This window comes from Colius striatus, chromosome 2 (genome assembly GCF_028858725.1).
Source record: "Colius striatus isolate bColStr4 chromosome 2, bColStr4.1.hap1, whole genome shotgun sequence".
NCBI classification, from domain to species: Eukaryota; Metazoa; Chordata; class Aves; order Coliiformes; family Coliidae; genus Colius; species Colius striatus.
This window is the reverse complement of record NC_084760.1, coordinates 41,394,859-41,411,107: the sequence shown is the minus strand read 5'-3', so window position 1 is coordinate 41,411,107 and position 16,249 is coordinate 41,394,859. Positions and strand designations below refer to the sequence as shown.

General features: G+C 45.2%; 1 protein-coding gene across 1 annotated transcript; it reads left to right on the top strand.

Annotated features, from left to right (window-relative positions):
- The first annotated feature begins 3,351 nt into the window (after positions 1-3,351).
- SLC25A27 (solute carrier family 25 member 27) lies at positions 3,352-15,354 on the top strand. The gene is made up of 9 exons (XM_061990119.1): positions 3,352-3,442; positions 5,012-5,185; positions 6,565-6,649; positions 8,185-8,307; positions 9,424-9,536; positions 10,777-10,861; positions 11,790-11,882; positions 12,230-12,332; positions 13,679-15,354. The coding sequence occupies exons 2-9, from the start codon at positions 5,098-5,100 to the stop codon at positions 13,748-13,750; spliced, it is 762 nt and encodes a 253-aa protein (XP_061846103.1). The 5' UTR covers positions 3,352-3,442; positions 5,012-5,097; the 3' UTR covers positions 13,751-15,354.
- Positions 15,355-16,249: the final 895 nt, after the last annotated feature.

Genomic DNA, 16,249 nt, shown 5'->3' with positions numbered 1-16,249 from the left:
TACTAGGCTCCCCACGGACACATTGGAGTGTGCCCAGTGAAGTACCAAGAAGCTCATACAGGGGCTGGAGCATTTGTTATTTGAGGAAGGCTGAGAGAACTGTAGCTCTTCAGCCTGGAGAAGAGAAGGCCCAGGAGTATCTTATCAGTGTGTATGAACAGCTGAAAGCAGGGTGCAAAGAAGATGGAATCAGGTTCTTTTCAGTGGTGCCCACTGAAAGGGCAAGAAGCACTGAGCACAAACAAACACAGAAAATTCCACTTAATTTTTATTGTGATGGTGGTCAGACACTGGAACAGTTTGCCCAGAGATGCTGGGAAGTCCCAGGAGACATTCAAAACCCAGCTGGACAGAGTCTTGAGAGCCTGCTCTAAGCAACCCTGCTTTGGGCAGAGTATCAGACTAGCCAGTCTTTAGGTCCTTTCCAGCCTCAACTGCTTGGGGTGTTTCTTCTGTGATTTTGTCTTCTTTTTGTCTGGCTTTTTGTCCAAATCTATTCTTCTGCTCAGTCCCAGAACCTGATCCTCAAAATCCTTGCAGAACAAGCTCTGCTCAGCCTTTCTAGCTCTTCATCTGTGTGTCCCACAGACAAGCTGCACATAATGTCTTACATTTCTCCCTTTACTCAAATGCTACCTTCACATACACATTTCCTTTTTAATCAGTTTCAGCCTTTCTGGCTCTGTCCACAAAATTGCTTTCCCATATAATTATTTCTGAACCCCGCTTAGTCCTGTCTGGTTGTCTTCATACCTATGTTTCCAAATCCCACCAGAAATTCCACTGCATTTGGTAAGACTGTACCATGGGAATACCACACCGCTTGTACGGTGCACAATTTGTACACCATTTTGAACTAACACAATTATTCCATTTAAAGTGCTTTGTACAAATAAGTTTAACTTCCTTCCTATACAGGAATAGGTGCACAGATAGGAACCTTTGTATCTGTCCAGATAGGCAGTAAAGTAAAAGTAGCACAGTAGAAATGCAGCTGGTAGGAGAAGGTTAAAAGCTCTGAAAACCAGATCTATAGCGCTCATCAAGCAGCCATACTGAAATCCATTGAGATGTTACCTCCATTGGTCAGAGGTGCAGAACAAGCCCAAATACATCAACTGTGACAAGTAGGATGTGGATCTTCATTTTTCAAACTGTCTGGAAGAAGCAGACAAATCACTTTTAACGGTGACATTACTATACTTCTGTGTTTAGCTATCACAGTTCTCTGTATGCTTATTTCCTGGTTCTATTTTATCCCTTAATTTCTTTCTTTTCCTACAAAGGAGTAAAATGGTACAAAAGCTAAAGGCCTTGGGATATTGGAGTATATTTTCATTATACACACAGCCTGGGTAGTGAGTGTTAAGAAATACTAGTAATTTAGCCAAAAAAAAAAGTTTTAAGTGGAATGAATCATGCAGAGGCAATCACTTAGCATTAGGCTGCAGGGATTACAGCACAATGTTGTGCTATTTGGTGTGCTGTTTGTTTGGCATTACTTAGCATGAGTAGTATGAGTTGCTGAAGCCTCAGGCCACATGCTGTGAAGTTTCACATAGATATGCTGAACCTAGTTAAGTGGAAGAGAGGCAACAGAGCCAACAAGGACCAGAAAATAAGGTTACCATCATCAGTGAAAGCTGCAAGAACACTTAACAGCCTGCCAGGAGTCAGAAAAAGAATTCAATAAGTTGTTAGATTCCAGGCCAGAAATCACCATTGGACCAAAAAGTGAATGAAATGTGCATGAAGTGGGTGTGAAGGGCAGGGGCATAGACTGTAAGGATGTAATTGCTCAGGGATTTCCTTGTTTGGGAAACACCCTCTGTAAAGGCTCCTGGCAGTAAAGTCTTGGAGGGTGTGAAAGTGACTCCCTTAGATGCCCAGACGGTGCAAATTACCTAACACGGAGTTTAAAGTCATCTATGTATATAGGTACAACAAGCCCGCTACTGGCTGGGAAGACATCCATTAAATGCTTTAGTGTTTGGTTTGGATATTTTTTTTTTGGGGGGGGGGGTTAGCTTCTGCTCCTGGGGTACAATTTGGTGAAGGCCACAAGATGCTACTGAAAGGCACCGTTGTGAGGAGGCCACAGACAGTATGATGGTGTGACAGTCACCAACAAGCTTTCCTCAGACTAGGTCCTAGTCCTGGGCAGACAATAGTTAATGGTATTTCCAATGTAAACTAAGACAGTCACCACTAATGGAAGCAGGTGAGAGGACTGGAGTAGTTTGGTTGCCTTTCTCCAGCAGCACACTGCTTTCCCAGACCCTGCTGCTGTGTCTCTATCCCATCTGAAGTTTACTCTCCCTTCCTGAACATGCAGCCTTTGATCAAACTACTCTTTGGACAGAAACTAGAAATGCTGTCTCACTGAAAACTGAAATAAGTAAATAGAAAGAGTCCTTTCTGCTGGAGCTGTCTCTTCTCATTTTAATCAGGGTTTTGTTGGTAGGTTGTTTTATCACTGCATGAATTCTAACCCAAAGAAGGATCCAGTTTAACACCGATTGCTGATGATCAACATAAATTTATCTGACTTTAGCTGACTATTTCACCTGCAATTCTGGGGTCACACCAAAATGTTAGGCAGTCAGACAGGGGCATGGGGGAAGTGATCTGAGATAAGTTTCTGTAACCTAAAAGTACCTCAGATCCTCAGCATGAGGATTAGTGATTAATGACTAATGATTAACTTGGTGTTTCAGGCTGAGCCTTAATGACGAATGAAAAGCTCTTGAACCGCACATGACTCACCCCTTTTTTTCCACAGCGAGAACCTAAATATGCCTACATTCATTTAAGAGAAACTAGGACTGCTTCAGGGTTCAGCCAGGAAGAGCTTTAAACTTTTTTACATACAGGGCTTTGGGCAGAGACTAGCTTCTCTCTTGCCAGGTTTGCGTGCCCCTTGCTCAAACTGCACTACTCTGTGCCTAATCCCCAGAAGATATGCATTGCTACAAGCACTCTAGCACTCTGAGCACTCGAGCTTGGCATGTAGCTGCTGCTAATGCAGCTTTTGTTAAACCAGATCTGCATCAATTCATCCATCTCTGATGCTTGTGCAGTGGATTGACACAGGGATAAAACTAGGGGCTCTCAAGGCGCTGCTGTCGATGACAGGTATCCCACAGAGCAAACAGCCCCCAGGCATGTTCTCATAATCTTTAAGTCTCGTTAATGGTATATTCTTTTAACTGCAGACAACGGGAAAAGCTGTGTGACCGTACCTGCAGTGCCGGTTTCCTCGCAAAGGGTAGCGCCAGTGGCAGACTACATTTCCCAGGAGCCTGTGGCGCAGGAGTCTCTTGTGTCACCGCACATGGACCTTGCAGCTCTGCAGGAGGCATTGAGGCTGCTGCAGTTCCTAGCATTGCAGAAACATGACCTTCAGCAATTTGTCTCCTAAAGGACCCAGAACAGAGCTAAGGTAGGGTCTGCTTTTGCTCCAGATCCTCTCAGGGTGGCTGGTTAGCCTTGTTTCATGTTAGAAGCTAGATGTCACCTGCAGAAGAAGAAAAGAGCTTACCTCTTCCTGAGAGATGGCCCCGAGCCAGCAAATTCGCTCTGTCAGCCTGTGCAGCGGCTGTGGCAGAACTAGGTACAAATCACCGTGATTTTCCGAGAGGGAAGGGGGTAAAAATTTACTTACAGGGGGCAGAGGGAGCTTCAGTCCCTGGATATCTTCTTCCTTGGTGTTCACTCTGGCTTATCCACTGCGGCAAATCTGTTTGTTCCAGTCTGCTTGTTATGTCTTTTCAGTAACTGAAGCCTTGGTAATGTTTTATGCCACCCAACTGTGGCTGGAAGGAGGGATTTTTGAGGTCGAAATCTTTGCCTCCAAGACCAGAGGGCTGCAGTCATTAACACAGAGCAGTTGTGACTAATTTAAGCATTATACTTGCTGGGTTCCAGGAAGAAGACTAAAGAGGCTGGGTGATCTGCTGCTTGAGTTAGCAGCAAGGGGCTGACTTATTCAGGAATTTGGATTGCATAGTTCATGCAGGTTAATCAGAGAGAAATCAAGTCTTACATTTCTGGTTACAGTGAGATGTCTGTAAAAAATAGAGTATAAACTGCTTGCTGAAATGCAGGAAAGAAGCATCCTGGTGTCTGCATAGCACTGCTTTCTGATCAGTAACTTTGTATCATTTCTCAGCATATTCTATATAATTTCTACAAGCTCTTCCATGCAAACCTGTCTCATTGCTGTAATGATTTACAACTTCTCTTTGCTATCCTTTAAAGATAAATGTCCAGTTTAATGCACAAATAGTCTGTAGGTCCACTGAGGCTTTGACTGCCTTCCCCTAGTACCGCCGAGTCCTTTGGAAAGGGCTTTGGAAGGCCCCTGTGACATGGTGTGTTGCAGAGATAGCAAAGCAAATACAAGCTCTGCTCCTGGGAATTCACTGCCTAAAGCAGCTGGGAAGCTCCATCATCCAGTGAGACACCTCATACCCATACTGCTTCACGAGAAGTCCCGGGAAGCTGAGATTGAGTTGGACCACCTCTCCTGGCCAAATTTTTTACATCTGTATCAGCAAAGCAGCATATTTTAGAGTGGTTTGTAGGAGAGAGGCTCAGCTGCATGTGTGTCTGTGTCGTGATAGCCACTATGGGGGTTGTTCCTCACTGTAACTTGCGCAGCCACTCTGCTGGGCAGAACTGGAGAGGCCACACTCTCGGTAAGAGATTTGGCTGATCTCCTCCAGATTTTATTTAGGGAGAGTAACTGGAACTGGATTTTTAATCCAGAATCTCTTGGAAAGTACGTGACAAATCTAAAAGGAATAAGGGAGAAAGACCTGGTGTTTGATGGCAATGTGTGTTGGTTACTCAGGCCCAGAGGCACTTTTAACAGATGCGGATGTGAATCTTCTGATATACTGCTGGGTATGGTCTCTGTCTGCTCGGCAAGGGGGCCTGTGGCACAGATGTTACAGTTCTCCTCGCAGCTGCACTCGCATTCATGCCTGTCCCTGCTCTTTGTCCTCAGTGACGTTTCCCCTGGATCTGACGAAAACCCGGCTGCAGGTGCAGGGTGAAGGAGGCGCAGGTGGGCAGGCGGCCCCTCCCCGCGGCATGCTGCGCACCGCGGTGGGCATCGTGCAGGAGGAGGGCTTATGGAGCCTCTGGCAAGGAGCCACACCGGCTGTCTACCGCCACATAGGTGATTATCTGCTCATGACAGGATGAGTTTGTGTCCTGCATTTGTGGCCAACTGCCTTTTGAAGCAACATTGCCATATCTTCTTGTACTTTAAATACAACTGCAAAGTAGACTTCTTCAGTCTACTTTGCAATGGCACTTTCATAGAATCATAGAATCATTTTGGTTGGAAAAGACCTTTAAGATCGTCAAGTCCGACCTCTCACCTGACACTGCCAAGCCCATCACTAACCCATGTCCCTCAGCGCCTCAGCTACAAGGCTTTGCAGTAGCTCCAGGAATGGGGACTCCATCACCTCCCTGGGCAGCCTGGGACAGAGTCTGACAACCCTCTAAGGCGAAAACTTCCTCAGCTCCAACCTAAACCTCCCCTGGTGCAACATGAACCCATTTCCCCTTGTCCTATCACTTGTTACTTAGGAGAAGAGACTGACCTCCACCTCACTACAACCTCCTGTCAGGGAGTTGTAGAGAATCATCATGTCTTCCCTCAGCCTCCTCTTCCCCAGACTAAACACTCCCAGCGCCCTCAGCTGCTCCTCATCAGACTTGTATTCCAGACCCTTCACCAGCTCTGGTGCCCATCTCTGGACACACTCCAACACCTCACTGTCCTTGTAGTGAGGGGCCTAGAACTCAACACACCACCCGAGGTGCGACCTCACCAGTGCTGAGTAGAAGGGGACAATTGTTGCCCTGGTCCTGCTAGTCACACTATTTCTGATCCAGGCCAGGGTGCCATTGACCTTCTTGGCCACCTGGGCACACTGCTGGATCATACGTACTTTGAAATACGTGGGATTCTGGCTTCATATCATCTCCTCCCACTCTTGCCCATTTCTTCACAGATTGTTTTCTGGCTTCCAGAAAAACAAATTATAGTTTCCTTTTCATCCTTCGGGAAGATCTTCAGCACAAGCAGAAATCAGAGTCCTGAGAACAATAAATATATTTTATCTGAGGGCAGTGGGGAGGGACTGGGGAAAAAGATAAGGTAGCAAGCATGAAGAAATACATTAGTGGTTTGGCCACAGGTAATAGTTGTCTGTGTTTTATTTGGAAATATCATGACCAGTGGGAGGTTTAGTGCTTGGCACTAGCTGAGAGGGAAGCGATGTGGTTGTATTTCCTCAGCTAGAGGGCATAAGCCATTCTGCCTCCTGGCAGACCCATGGCTCAGCCAGAGAGATTCTTTGATACTGAAAGGCTCTGGCTGTAGCACTGCTACCAGGCAACCCCCTTGCTTTTCCCGTTTTGATCACGAATGTGGCAGCAGTGGCCAGCTGGCCCAAGTGAGCCTGGTATCTTGGCCTCTCTGTCACAGCTTGACCTCCAGAAGTGGCAGAGCCAAGAATTTTCTCTTGCTTTTGTTTTCCACAGTGTACTCTGGTGTTCGGATGGTTGCGTATGAACATCTCCGTGACTCAGTGCTTGGCAGGGCTGAGGATGAAAGCTTTCCTCTCTGGTAATGTTGAACGTTTATGCTTTTACCTATTTGAGGATTGTCCCTTAATGTAGGAGTCCTGAAGCCCTAAAAGCTGTCTTTTCCTCATGGCTCGCCTACCCTAAAGAGGGTAAATATAAAGTAGGGGTTTAAGCACTGGTACAGGCTTTCTGATTTCAGTTTCAGGGCAGTATCTTTTAATTCATCTGGGAAGAGGGCTAAGAAATATTGAAACATGTTTCTCAGAGGCTTTACTAGGACTGTATTTAATAAGGATACTGTACTGAAGAGACGGAGAAACGAGTTAAACTGCATTGATAGGAGCAGCTGTCTTGGGTTGGCAGGAATTAGCCTGGATCAGAGTGGATGCAGGGTATCTTTACTGTGACTCACAGTCTGTGGTGTAGTGGCAGCTCGTTCATTTCCATGTGGACCAGGGGATGTTGGGAATTGCAGACAAGCCATGGCTGACCCAGCAGCTGTGTGACAGTGGTGTGAGTAACTGTGACTGCTTCCACAGCTGGCTGGGTAATACAAACCAGAGCTTCAGCTGAGCCAAGCTGGGCTTGCAGCTCATGCCCTGCTCAGCTCTGAGGTCACCTGAGAGCTTGCTTAGCTTCCCAAGGGGCGAGGACACATTTCCAAGGGTATGATAGACATCTCAAACATCCTCTGCAGCTTTGCAGAGGAGAACTGAGGGGTGGCGCACTCTAGGCTTGCAGCTGCTGAAGATATGGATCCCACTAGGTGTGGTGCAGCAACAACTTTGCTGTTTTGCCACTTGCTGTATGGCCTGGGTAACAAATTATGACAGTGGATTACAAGCAAGTGGAATAGGAAGTTTTGCTGATTCTAGTGCTGTATCAGAGCCCAAGAGATAGAAAGTTCATGGCTTTCTAATTTTCAAGTCCTTACTGTTAAAGTGTCAGTGATGTACTTTTATAATTGTACATTTTATAATATCGAACCAAGCATTTTACTCCAATACCGAATTTTGGGTTCAAAATGTAACTGGTTTTAGTGTGGGATTTATAAAACCTAGTACAAAATACTTGTCATGCCTTGTGCCATGGGAAGGGGGAATTATGCATATTACTGAAATTTCTGATGTTTGTAGAACCAGACAATTAACACAGCTCATCTAGTAATGATGGGAGATAAAGTTTTATATATCAACAAACAGTTTAGAACTTCAGATTGGCATGCAGTTGTTATGTGGAGCGCCGTCCCTTACTTCTGTATGTTGCCATCCTGCCTTTGAACCTTAAGAGAGGAGGTAATGTAACCTGGAGAGGTAGCAGAGCATCTTGGTGGCTTATAATAACTTGGATTTTTCCCCCCAGATAAATTTTAAGCCTTTCATAGAATTGACAGAAGTATTATTGACTACCTTAACATGTAGTCACCACAAGTATTAACTTTGGCTGTCAGTATACGAAATAACCATTGATGCTTCTTTCACCTGGGTTGTGCTGCTGAACTCTGCACCTTGAGCACTGCAGTTTGTGAAGATTTTCAGTGTGTTCTGGAGTACATTTTTTTCCCCTGTTTGGCAGGAAAGCTGTAGTTGGAGGCATGTCCGCGGGCGCCATTGGTCAGTTTTTTGCCAGCCCAACTGATCTAGTGAAGGTACAGATGCAGATGGAAGGAAAAAGGAAGTTGGAAGGAAAACCATTACGGTCAGTTTCTGTTGAAGGTGGCATTTTTTTCCTGTTAATGATTATTCTTTGGCCAAAGGTGTGATTCTCTCTCTTTGCTGCCCTCCCCCGCCCCCATCTCCCCAGCTGCTCAGATCTCTTTAGAGCAGTGCCTACACAATGGCTCTGGGCCATTGTGGAGAGGGTGGGAGATCCAAAATTTTCTCCTTATTCCATTTATACTCATAGAATCATAGAATGGTTGAGGTTGGAAGGAACCTCTAGAGCTCATCCAGTCCAACTCCCTGCTAAAGCAGGTTCCCCTCAATCAGGGGGCACAGGGATATGTCCAGGTGGGTTTGGAAAATCTTCCTGAGAAGAAGACTCCATACTCTCCCTGGCCAGCCTGGGCCAGGGCTCCATCAGCCTCAGAGCAAAGAAGTTTCTCCTCACATTTAAGTGGAACTTTTGGTATTCCAGCTTATGTCCATTACCACTAGTCCTGTCACTGGGCATCACAGAAAAAAGTGTTGCCCCTTCCTTCTGACATCTCAGTCTTCTCCATGCTAAACAGCCCCAGGTCTCACTGCCTTTCCTCATAAGAGAGGTGTTCCAGTCCCCTCATGATGTTGGTAGCCCTCCACTGGACTCTCTCTCCTCACCTTCCTTATTCTGATGCATTGCTCCCAGAGACTACAAACCCATCCCACATGTGCAGCATGACTGCCAACACTCTGCTGGGGGAAGGGAAGATGGAAGAAAGGATGGTGGAAATGGCTTGTGCATGATATACAGGTGCAGGGAAGGGCTGGGTCACCTGCATTCAGCAGGGCTTAAAACCTTCCTGCAGATACTCAAACTGCCAGCATCCTTTGACCTTTCCTCCATTTAGCATTGCAAGCCAGATGTGGAATCAAAGGTCATCCATCATTAGTGACCAGAGTGCTGCTTACCAGGGCAACCGGCATGTCTGTTAAAATATTGCAGCATAAAAGTCAAAGATGGATCCAAAGATGGATCAAAAAATGGATGAGGGCCAGACTCTTGCAGGTATAAAGTGCCTTTCCCGTGTGAAGAGCTGGCATGGCAAAGTGCAGGAATATACAAAGATTTCTCCATAGCTGAGCTCTCTACTTATGAGTTGCATACTGATTGCAGGTTTCGAGGAGTGCACCATGCATTTATGAAGATCCTGTCCGAAGGAGGAATACGAGGGCTTTGGGCTGGATGGGTGCCAAATGTCCAGAGAGCTGCTCTAGTGAACATGGGAGGTAAATTTCATAACTTGGTCTGCAGCACTTAAGGTTGCATCTATGCTTTAAGGAGAGGTCAGCCGCTCCCTTGGTCCTCATCTCTTGGTTATCTACACTGGGAACCTGTTTGAGTCACACTGCGGGTGACTTCTGCCTTGGGTGTTTTGTGTCTGTGGAAATCAAGTTGCTTAAAAAAATGAGTTTGTGCCTGCGACAGAGAGATAGTGAGCTGGGAGCAGAGGATGTCCCATGCCAAGCACAGCAGGGACCTTGCCAGCCATGACCCAGCTCCCTAGTGCCCAAGGAAGGTGAGCAGGGCAGAACCAGTGAAGGCAGACAGATTCCGCTGAGTTCCAGGTCCTCAGGAAAGTCTGTGGTGATGAGGCAGGTCTGAGACCAAGCCAAGAAGCTGAGCCAGTACGAGGTCTGGTGAGGCACATCAGAGTCAGACACAGCTCAGTGATCACTAGTGTGTCCAAGATGATAAGAATGGCCCAAGATGATCCATGGGTCAGTGTCCAGATGAACAAGGTCTGCAGCCCAGGCATGATGTGATGGAGCTGCAGGCAGGTACACCTACAGCATAGTTTAGGCAGGGACTGAGGGTTTATAAGGGAAAACAGCTGCCTGAGTGTACAGATCCAAGAAGCACTCCTTCCCCTCTTTCACAAGTCAGAAATCATACCCAGGGGGTATGTTTGTGCTGTGTAAAGCATTACAAGGTGCTAAGAGGGTCATGCTGGTTTTTAGGCTCTTTAGTTTAAAGGTGAGGACACCGCAAATGGAGCCTAGATCTGCCATTAACTTTCAGGTCATGGTCTTTCATTCAGATGCCCAGACACCATTAACTCATGTCCACTTTCCAAAGAACATGTTCTAACATCCATGATGACGTCTTTTGGGGATTTCTTGTCTTATGTTTCTAACGTTTTTATAACACAGAGTGGTGTAAGAAATAGAACCATCCTTATTATGGCGTTTCTGGGTTTGGTTAATGAGTTATTTTGCAGAATTTTCCATTTGGGATCCATTTCATCATTTGTAGGGTAAATCAGAAAAAAACAATAGTAGAAGGGAGCATGTACTCATATGTGTAATGAGGTGCCACAATCACCATGACAAACTGGGACTGAATGCTAGCTGTGCCAATGGGAAGAGCTGCACTGGAAATCTAGGTCTTGCCAAGCCTTCATCCTACATCAGCAAAGAACAGCACAGATACCATTTACTTACGACAATGCTATTTTCCTCATTACAGATCTCACCACTTACGACTCAGTGAAACATTTTCTGCTTCTGAACACACCACTTGTGGACAATAGTGTGACTCACAGTGTTGCCAGGTACTGTATTCCCCAACTGCCCCTTTTCTGCGTTTCCAGCCTCACTGTCTTAATCTACTTTTCTGAGCCAGCAGAATCATAGAATAATTGGAATGGGCCCCTAGAGTCTCTCCAGTCCAACCCCCTGCTAATGCAGATTTCCCTCCATCAGGAGGCACAGTAACGCATCCAGGTGGGTTTGGAAGCCTCCAGAGAAGGAGACTCCACACCCTCCCTGGGCAGCCTGTGACAGGGCTCTCTCACTCACATAGTAAAGAAGTTCTTCCTTGTGTTTAAGTGGAACTTTTTGTATTCCCCATTCCTCTCAGTTCTGTCACTGGACACTACAAAAAAGCCCCTATTCTGTGGTTGTGATACTGCAGTTAAAATGCACATTTATAACTACCTTTTCCTGTTTGTTTTTGCTTGAAAGGAGAACTTTGTACAAAATGCACAAGACAAAGGATACAACCATTGCTACAAAACTGCCCTCACTAGTCCCTTGCTGATGCACTAAACCACCTTACATATCTGTGAAAGCACAGGAATCGTCACATTTCTAGAACTGACACTATCTTATCTAACCTAATTTTATCAGATTGTAAGAACAAGAAATATAAGTTGTGCAGAACAACCTCTTTTACTCCCTTAAATTATGAAGAAATCTGCTTTATGTAAATAATACCATAAATTGCCTGTTGCAGCTCCTTTACCTCTGTCTCAGATATGCACACAGAGGTGAGGGAAGCTGGTGCTGGGAGGACATCTGAGTAAGACAAGTACTAGCAGTCCTCCTCCTAAATCAAGTTTATGTTAAGTTATGATATATTACTCATGATTTTATGTTAACTGTTTCAATATATTATGTATTATTAGAACTGGAATCACGATGCTTAAATTGTCCTGATAAACCTTAGTTTCTTCTTTAAGTATCTGTTGCTGTTGACAGTTGCTGTTCTGGCCTGGTAGCTGCTGTCCTGGGAACTCCTGCTGACGTGGTCAAAACCCGGATAATGAACCAACCGAGAGATCAACAGGGAAGGTGCAGGCACTTCAGAGATTGACTTTACAGTAGAAAATTAAAACCCTGAGTCTCACTGATTCCACTGGGAGTGAAGTGCTAAGTTTCTTAATTTGCTCTTTATATTTCTGGTAGTCATTTTTATTGGTTTGGTTTTGCATCTGCAGGAGGGTGGTTGTGATGGCCACCTAAGCACACCCAGTTACTAAGTGGATTTCAGTTCTGATGTGACTCTGGGGAGCTTACAGAAGAGCTCTTCCTTGTATAAATATATCTGATATGGATTATTTTTGAAGGGATGGGATTTTTGTTTTTTTAAACGGGTATTTGTAATCCTAACAGCTTTTGTTCTCCTTGTACATTCCCAGAGGTCTGCTGTACAAGTCTTCCATGGACTGCTTGATTCAAACTGTACAGGGTGAAGGGTTTATGTCTCTATACAAAGGCTTTATACCAACCTGGATGCGAATGGTAAGTGCCTTTTAACTCTTTTTATAAGGCAGTTGAACAATGTAGCATTAAAATGTAAGGAATTATTTCTGGGTCAACACCTTCCCAAAACTATTTGAGTCTCTATTTCATTGCAGTTAGCGTAGTTGGATGGAGTGTATGACACAACTGCAGCAGTGTCACTTCCTCCACGTTGCCTCTTGCATCACTTTCATTTGGAAAATTCCATCCTGTTTAATTGCTGTGATTTTCCTTGCTTTTTTTTTTTTTTTTGCAGTTGCAAGTTCCCTCCTTTCTCCCTTCCTAAACTCTCCTTTATTCTCTTGCTCTCAGCCCTAGATTCCATCTGCCTTACTTTCATTCCCTCTCTCCTGACACCAGCTTTATTACTGCTCCACCCCAGATCTCACTTTTGCCTCTCTTCAGCCCAGCAGCTTTCTCCTGCATACTGCTGAGCCAATCAAGCTGTGTCTATATAGTTAAGCCAAGCAGCAGCTGGAGCCTGGGATCTGGAACTCATTTGGGCAAGGGACAACTCCCAATAACAAATTTAGATGTGATCACCTTTCTTTCTTTCTTTTCTTTCTTTCTTTCTTTCTTTAAGTCTGTAAAAAAATTTTACAGTATGGCTACATCTAGACTCTGCCAGCTGGCTTCAAGGTCTTACCATTGTTTAACTCACCAGATTGAGCACTAAGGCTGAAAGCAAAAGCCTGCTTCTCTAATTTAACTGAGCACAACAGTGGCCACGGCCTCTGGTGAGAGGAATTGCAGGAAGCTCATCACATTTGCTCAGTTCCCACATTCCTTATGTGGAATGTTCAGTATTGATGGGGTCTTTGCAAGTTTATTACTAAACTAAACATTTCCATGCAGCATATGCCAACTTAAATTTCCCAAAGGCTTGTAATTTAGGGAATGTTTGCTCAGTGTTTCAGAGGAACAGGAAAAAGGTGTTTCCTAGGCACAAAGCAGCCTATTGCCAAACACCAATCTATTGCCAAAAACCACATTGGAGCATCTCAACTAAATGGGTGCAGGGTTTTATGCAAGGAGATCCATGTGATTTTCTGATTAAGGTTTTAGAACAAGTAAGCCCTTTAAAATTTTTTTTTACATGTTCAGCCTTGACATAGCCCCCAGGTAGGAAACATTTCAGGTCAAATATCTGTGAGTTGGGAAGCTGAAAAAAAATAAAAGGTTTAGGTGCCCTAACCATATGCAATGCTGTGATTTTTGTATGAAAGACATTATTTGATATTCAGCTCAATAATATGATTTTTTAACAGGAGATAGTTAAATCTAATGGGTTTATTTATTGGGTCGCTTCTGGTTTAAGCCTCTAACTTCAGTGTTTGCTTTCACAGGCTCCTTGGTCACTGGTATTCTGGCTCTCATATGAACAAATCAGAAGGATCTGTGGAGTCAGTTCTTTTTAAAACTGTGAAACCACTTCAATATTCATCAATAAAGGCAGAATTGGAAAGATGAATTCTCATTCCACAAGGCATCCTGACCCCACAGGGAACCAGTTCATTTAGGAGATTGGCAGTAGGATCACGTATATAGGTTGCTGCTTCAAATCCAGTCCTTGCTGGTTAGAAGCAGCCATTATTTAAGGATACTAAACTAAACATAAGCATCAATGCGTCCTCATGGCCAAGAAGGCCAATGGCATCCTGGGATGCATCAAGAAGAGTGTGGCCAGCAGGTCGAGGGAGGTTCTCCTCCCCCTCTCCTCTGCCCTGATGAGGCCTCATCTGTAGCTCTGTGTCCAGTTCTGGGCTCCCCAGCTCAAGAGGGACAGAGAACTTCTGGAGAGAGTCCTGCACAGGGCCACCAAGATGATCAGGGGACTGGAGCTGTCCCCTGAGATGAGGAAAGGCTGCGGGAACTGAGGCTGTTTAGTCTGGAGAAGATGAGACTGGGGGGGGATCTCAGTAATATTTACAAATGGTGGGTGTCAGGAGGTTGGGGCATCACTTTTTTCTATTGTATCCAGTGACAGGACAAGGGGTAATGGGATGAAGCTGGAACACAAAAAGTTCCACTTCAGAAAAAACTATTTCACTGTCGCTCAGCGTCTCATCTACATGGCTTTTAAATACCTCATGGGATGGTGACTACACCACTTCCTTGGGCAGCCTGTTCCAATGCTTAAACCTTCTGGTGAACAAATGTTTTCAGATGTTCAGTCTAAACCTCCCCTGGTGCAATCTGAGGCCATTTCCTCTGTGTTCTGTTGCTTGTTGCTTAGGAGAAGAGACCATCCCCCTCTTCGCTTCAAGCTCTTTACAGGGAGTTGTAGAGAGCAGAAAAGCCTCTCCTCACCTCCTTTTCTCTAAACTCCAGCTCCCTCAGCCACTTCCCATCAGACTTGTGCTCCAGACCCTTCACCAGCTGTGTTGCCCTTCTACCCTGCCTTCATAGAGAAGGGGAATACTGCTGTTTGCCACTAGCCCTACCTTTGTCAATCAGAAGGCAAAAATGCAGTATAGAAGCAATCATAATGTAGACAGAACAAAACTAACTTTTAATTTAGCAATATCTAGTAGTGAAAAAAACTGTACAAGACTTAGCTCTCTGAGTAAATCCTCAGAATTCCTTTTAGACTAGTCTTTGCAACTACTATCTTCAATGTGCCAATTTCTGATTAAATACAGTTTGAATGTCTTCTTGGCTTGCACTTGTACCTTTTTATTCTATTGTAGATCTGTTGTAGCTGCATGCATTTGGGTGTGTGATTCCAGTTTGGAAAAAAAGAATCTCACTAGGATTAAGGAGTCAGAAGTTTTTGTTCAGAAATACTGTTCTTCTTCTAGTTGTCAGCCTGAGAAACTGAGTTCTTTCCTTCTTGCACACCGTGACCAGCAATTATAAATCTGCAATCAAAACTGCTTCTTCAGTTACATCCTAGGTAGTCCTTCCTGCAATCCTGTTACTCAGCCTAGATGATGTAAAAGTACCTGATTTATTGAGTTGTAAAGAAAAGTAATTGTAAGTCTTTTAGCAAAAAATGGTTTTAACTCTTAAAAAAACTCTTTTTAATGGGTAAAGATATTTGTAACAGTGCTGATTCCTAGTATTTTATATTTAAAAATAAATAGTTAAATTTTTCACATTTTACATTACTTTCTAGTGTTTTGTAATTCTATTTTTTTCATGCAGAAGCTTCTACCTTGTGAAACACTTGGCACTATTCAATTACTTAATTGTTTATTTCTCACTTAGCTTCAGTTTCAGAAACCAAGGATTAGTCCATAGATGGGACTGAGATTCCAGGGCTAAACTCTTCTGTGGCCTGAGAGACTTGCTGAAGTCCTGGACTCTCCTCTTCCTCACACCTCCACTTCTGGCCATTGTCCCTGAAAGATGAAAGGCAGCCCCATCCGAACCTCACAGGTCTGCCTGGGAAAAGAGAAGTGAAACAAGGGAGAAATTGCATGCTTGAAGAGAAGAATGGATGAAATGAAGCAGCATGACAGTCCAGACTATCAGGAGGCAGCCACTAAACACAGCACCCACGTCTTCCACTTCCCAAGGCCCTGAGAGGTGACGCTTTGCCTGCGGCTGCCCCATCCATAGGCAGGACAGCCCCAGACGCTGCTGTTCTTCAGGCCGGTGTCACCCTGCCTGTGCTGCAGATGGCCGAACCTGCACAGGACTTGTCGCGGGCAGGTGTCTGGTGCCACGGGGCCGCCGCTGTTGGCGGGTGACTAGCGGAGGCCGGCCCCCACCTGAGGCGCTGAGGGAGCCATCGGAAGTTGGACGCCAGGACCTCGCTGCCGGCGAAGGAGCAGCCACACACACATGTCAGTTGTCCCTGCCCTGCGGGGGGTTGGCTGCAGCGGGGCCCGGGAGGCAGGGCCACCAGGTGGCGACTGCCCGCAGCCTCTGATCCGAGCACGGCCACAGCAGCTCGGCAGCCCGGCCGCGCG

Bases quoted from the DNA above. Each gene is read 5' to 3' on its own strand.
- SLC25A27 (XM_061990119.1), top strand. From the start codon at position 5,098: ATGCTGCGCACCGCGGTGGGCATCGTGCAGGAGGAGGGCTTATGGAGC. The intron at 5,186-6,564 runs GTGATTATCTGC...TGTTTTCCACAG, and splicing joins GGCTGTCTACCGCCACATAG to TGTACTCTGGTGTTCGGATG. The intron at 10,862-11,789 runs GTACTGTATTCC...TGCTGTTGACAG, and splicing joins GTGACTCACAGTGTTGCCAG to TTGCTGTTCTGGCCTGGTAG.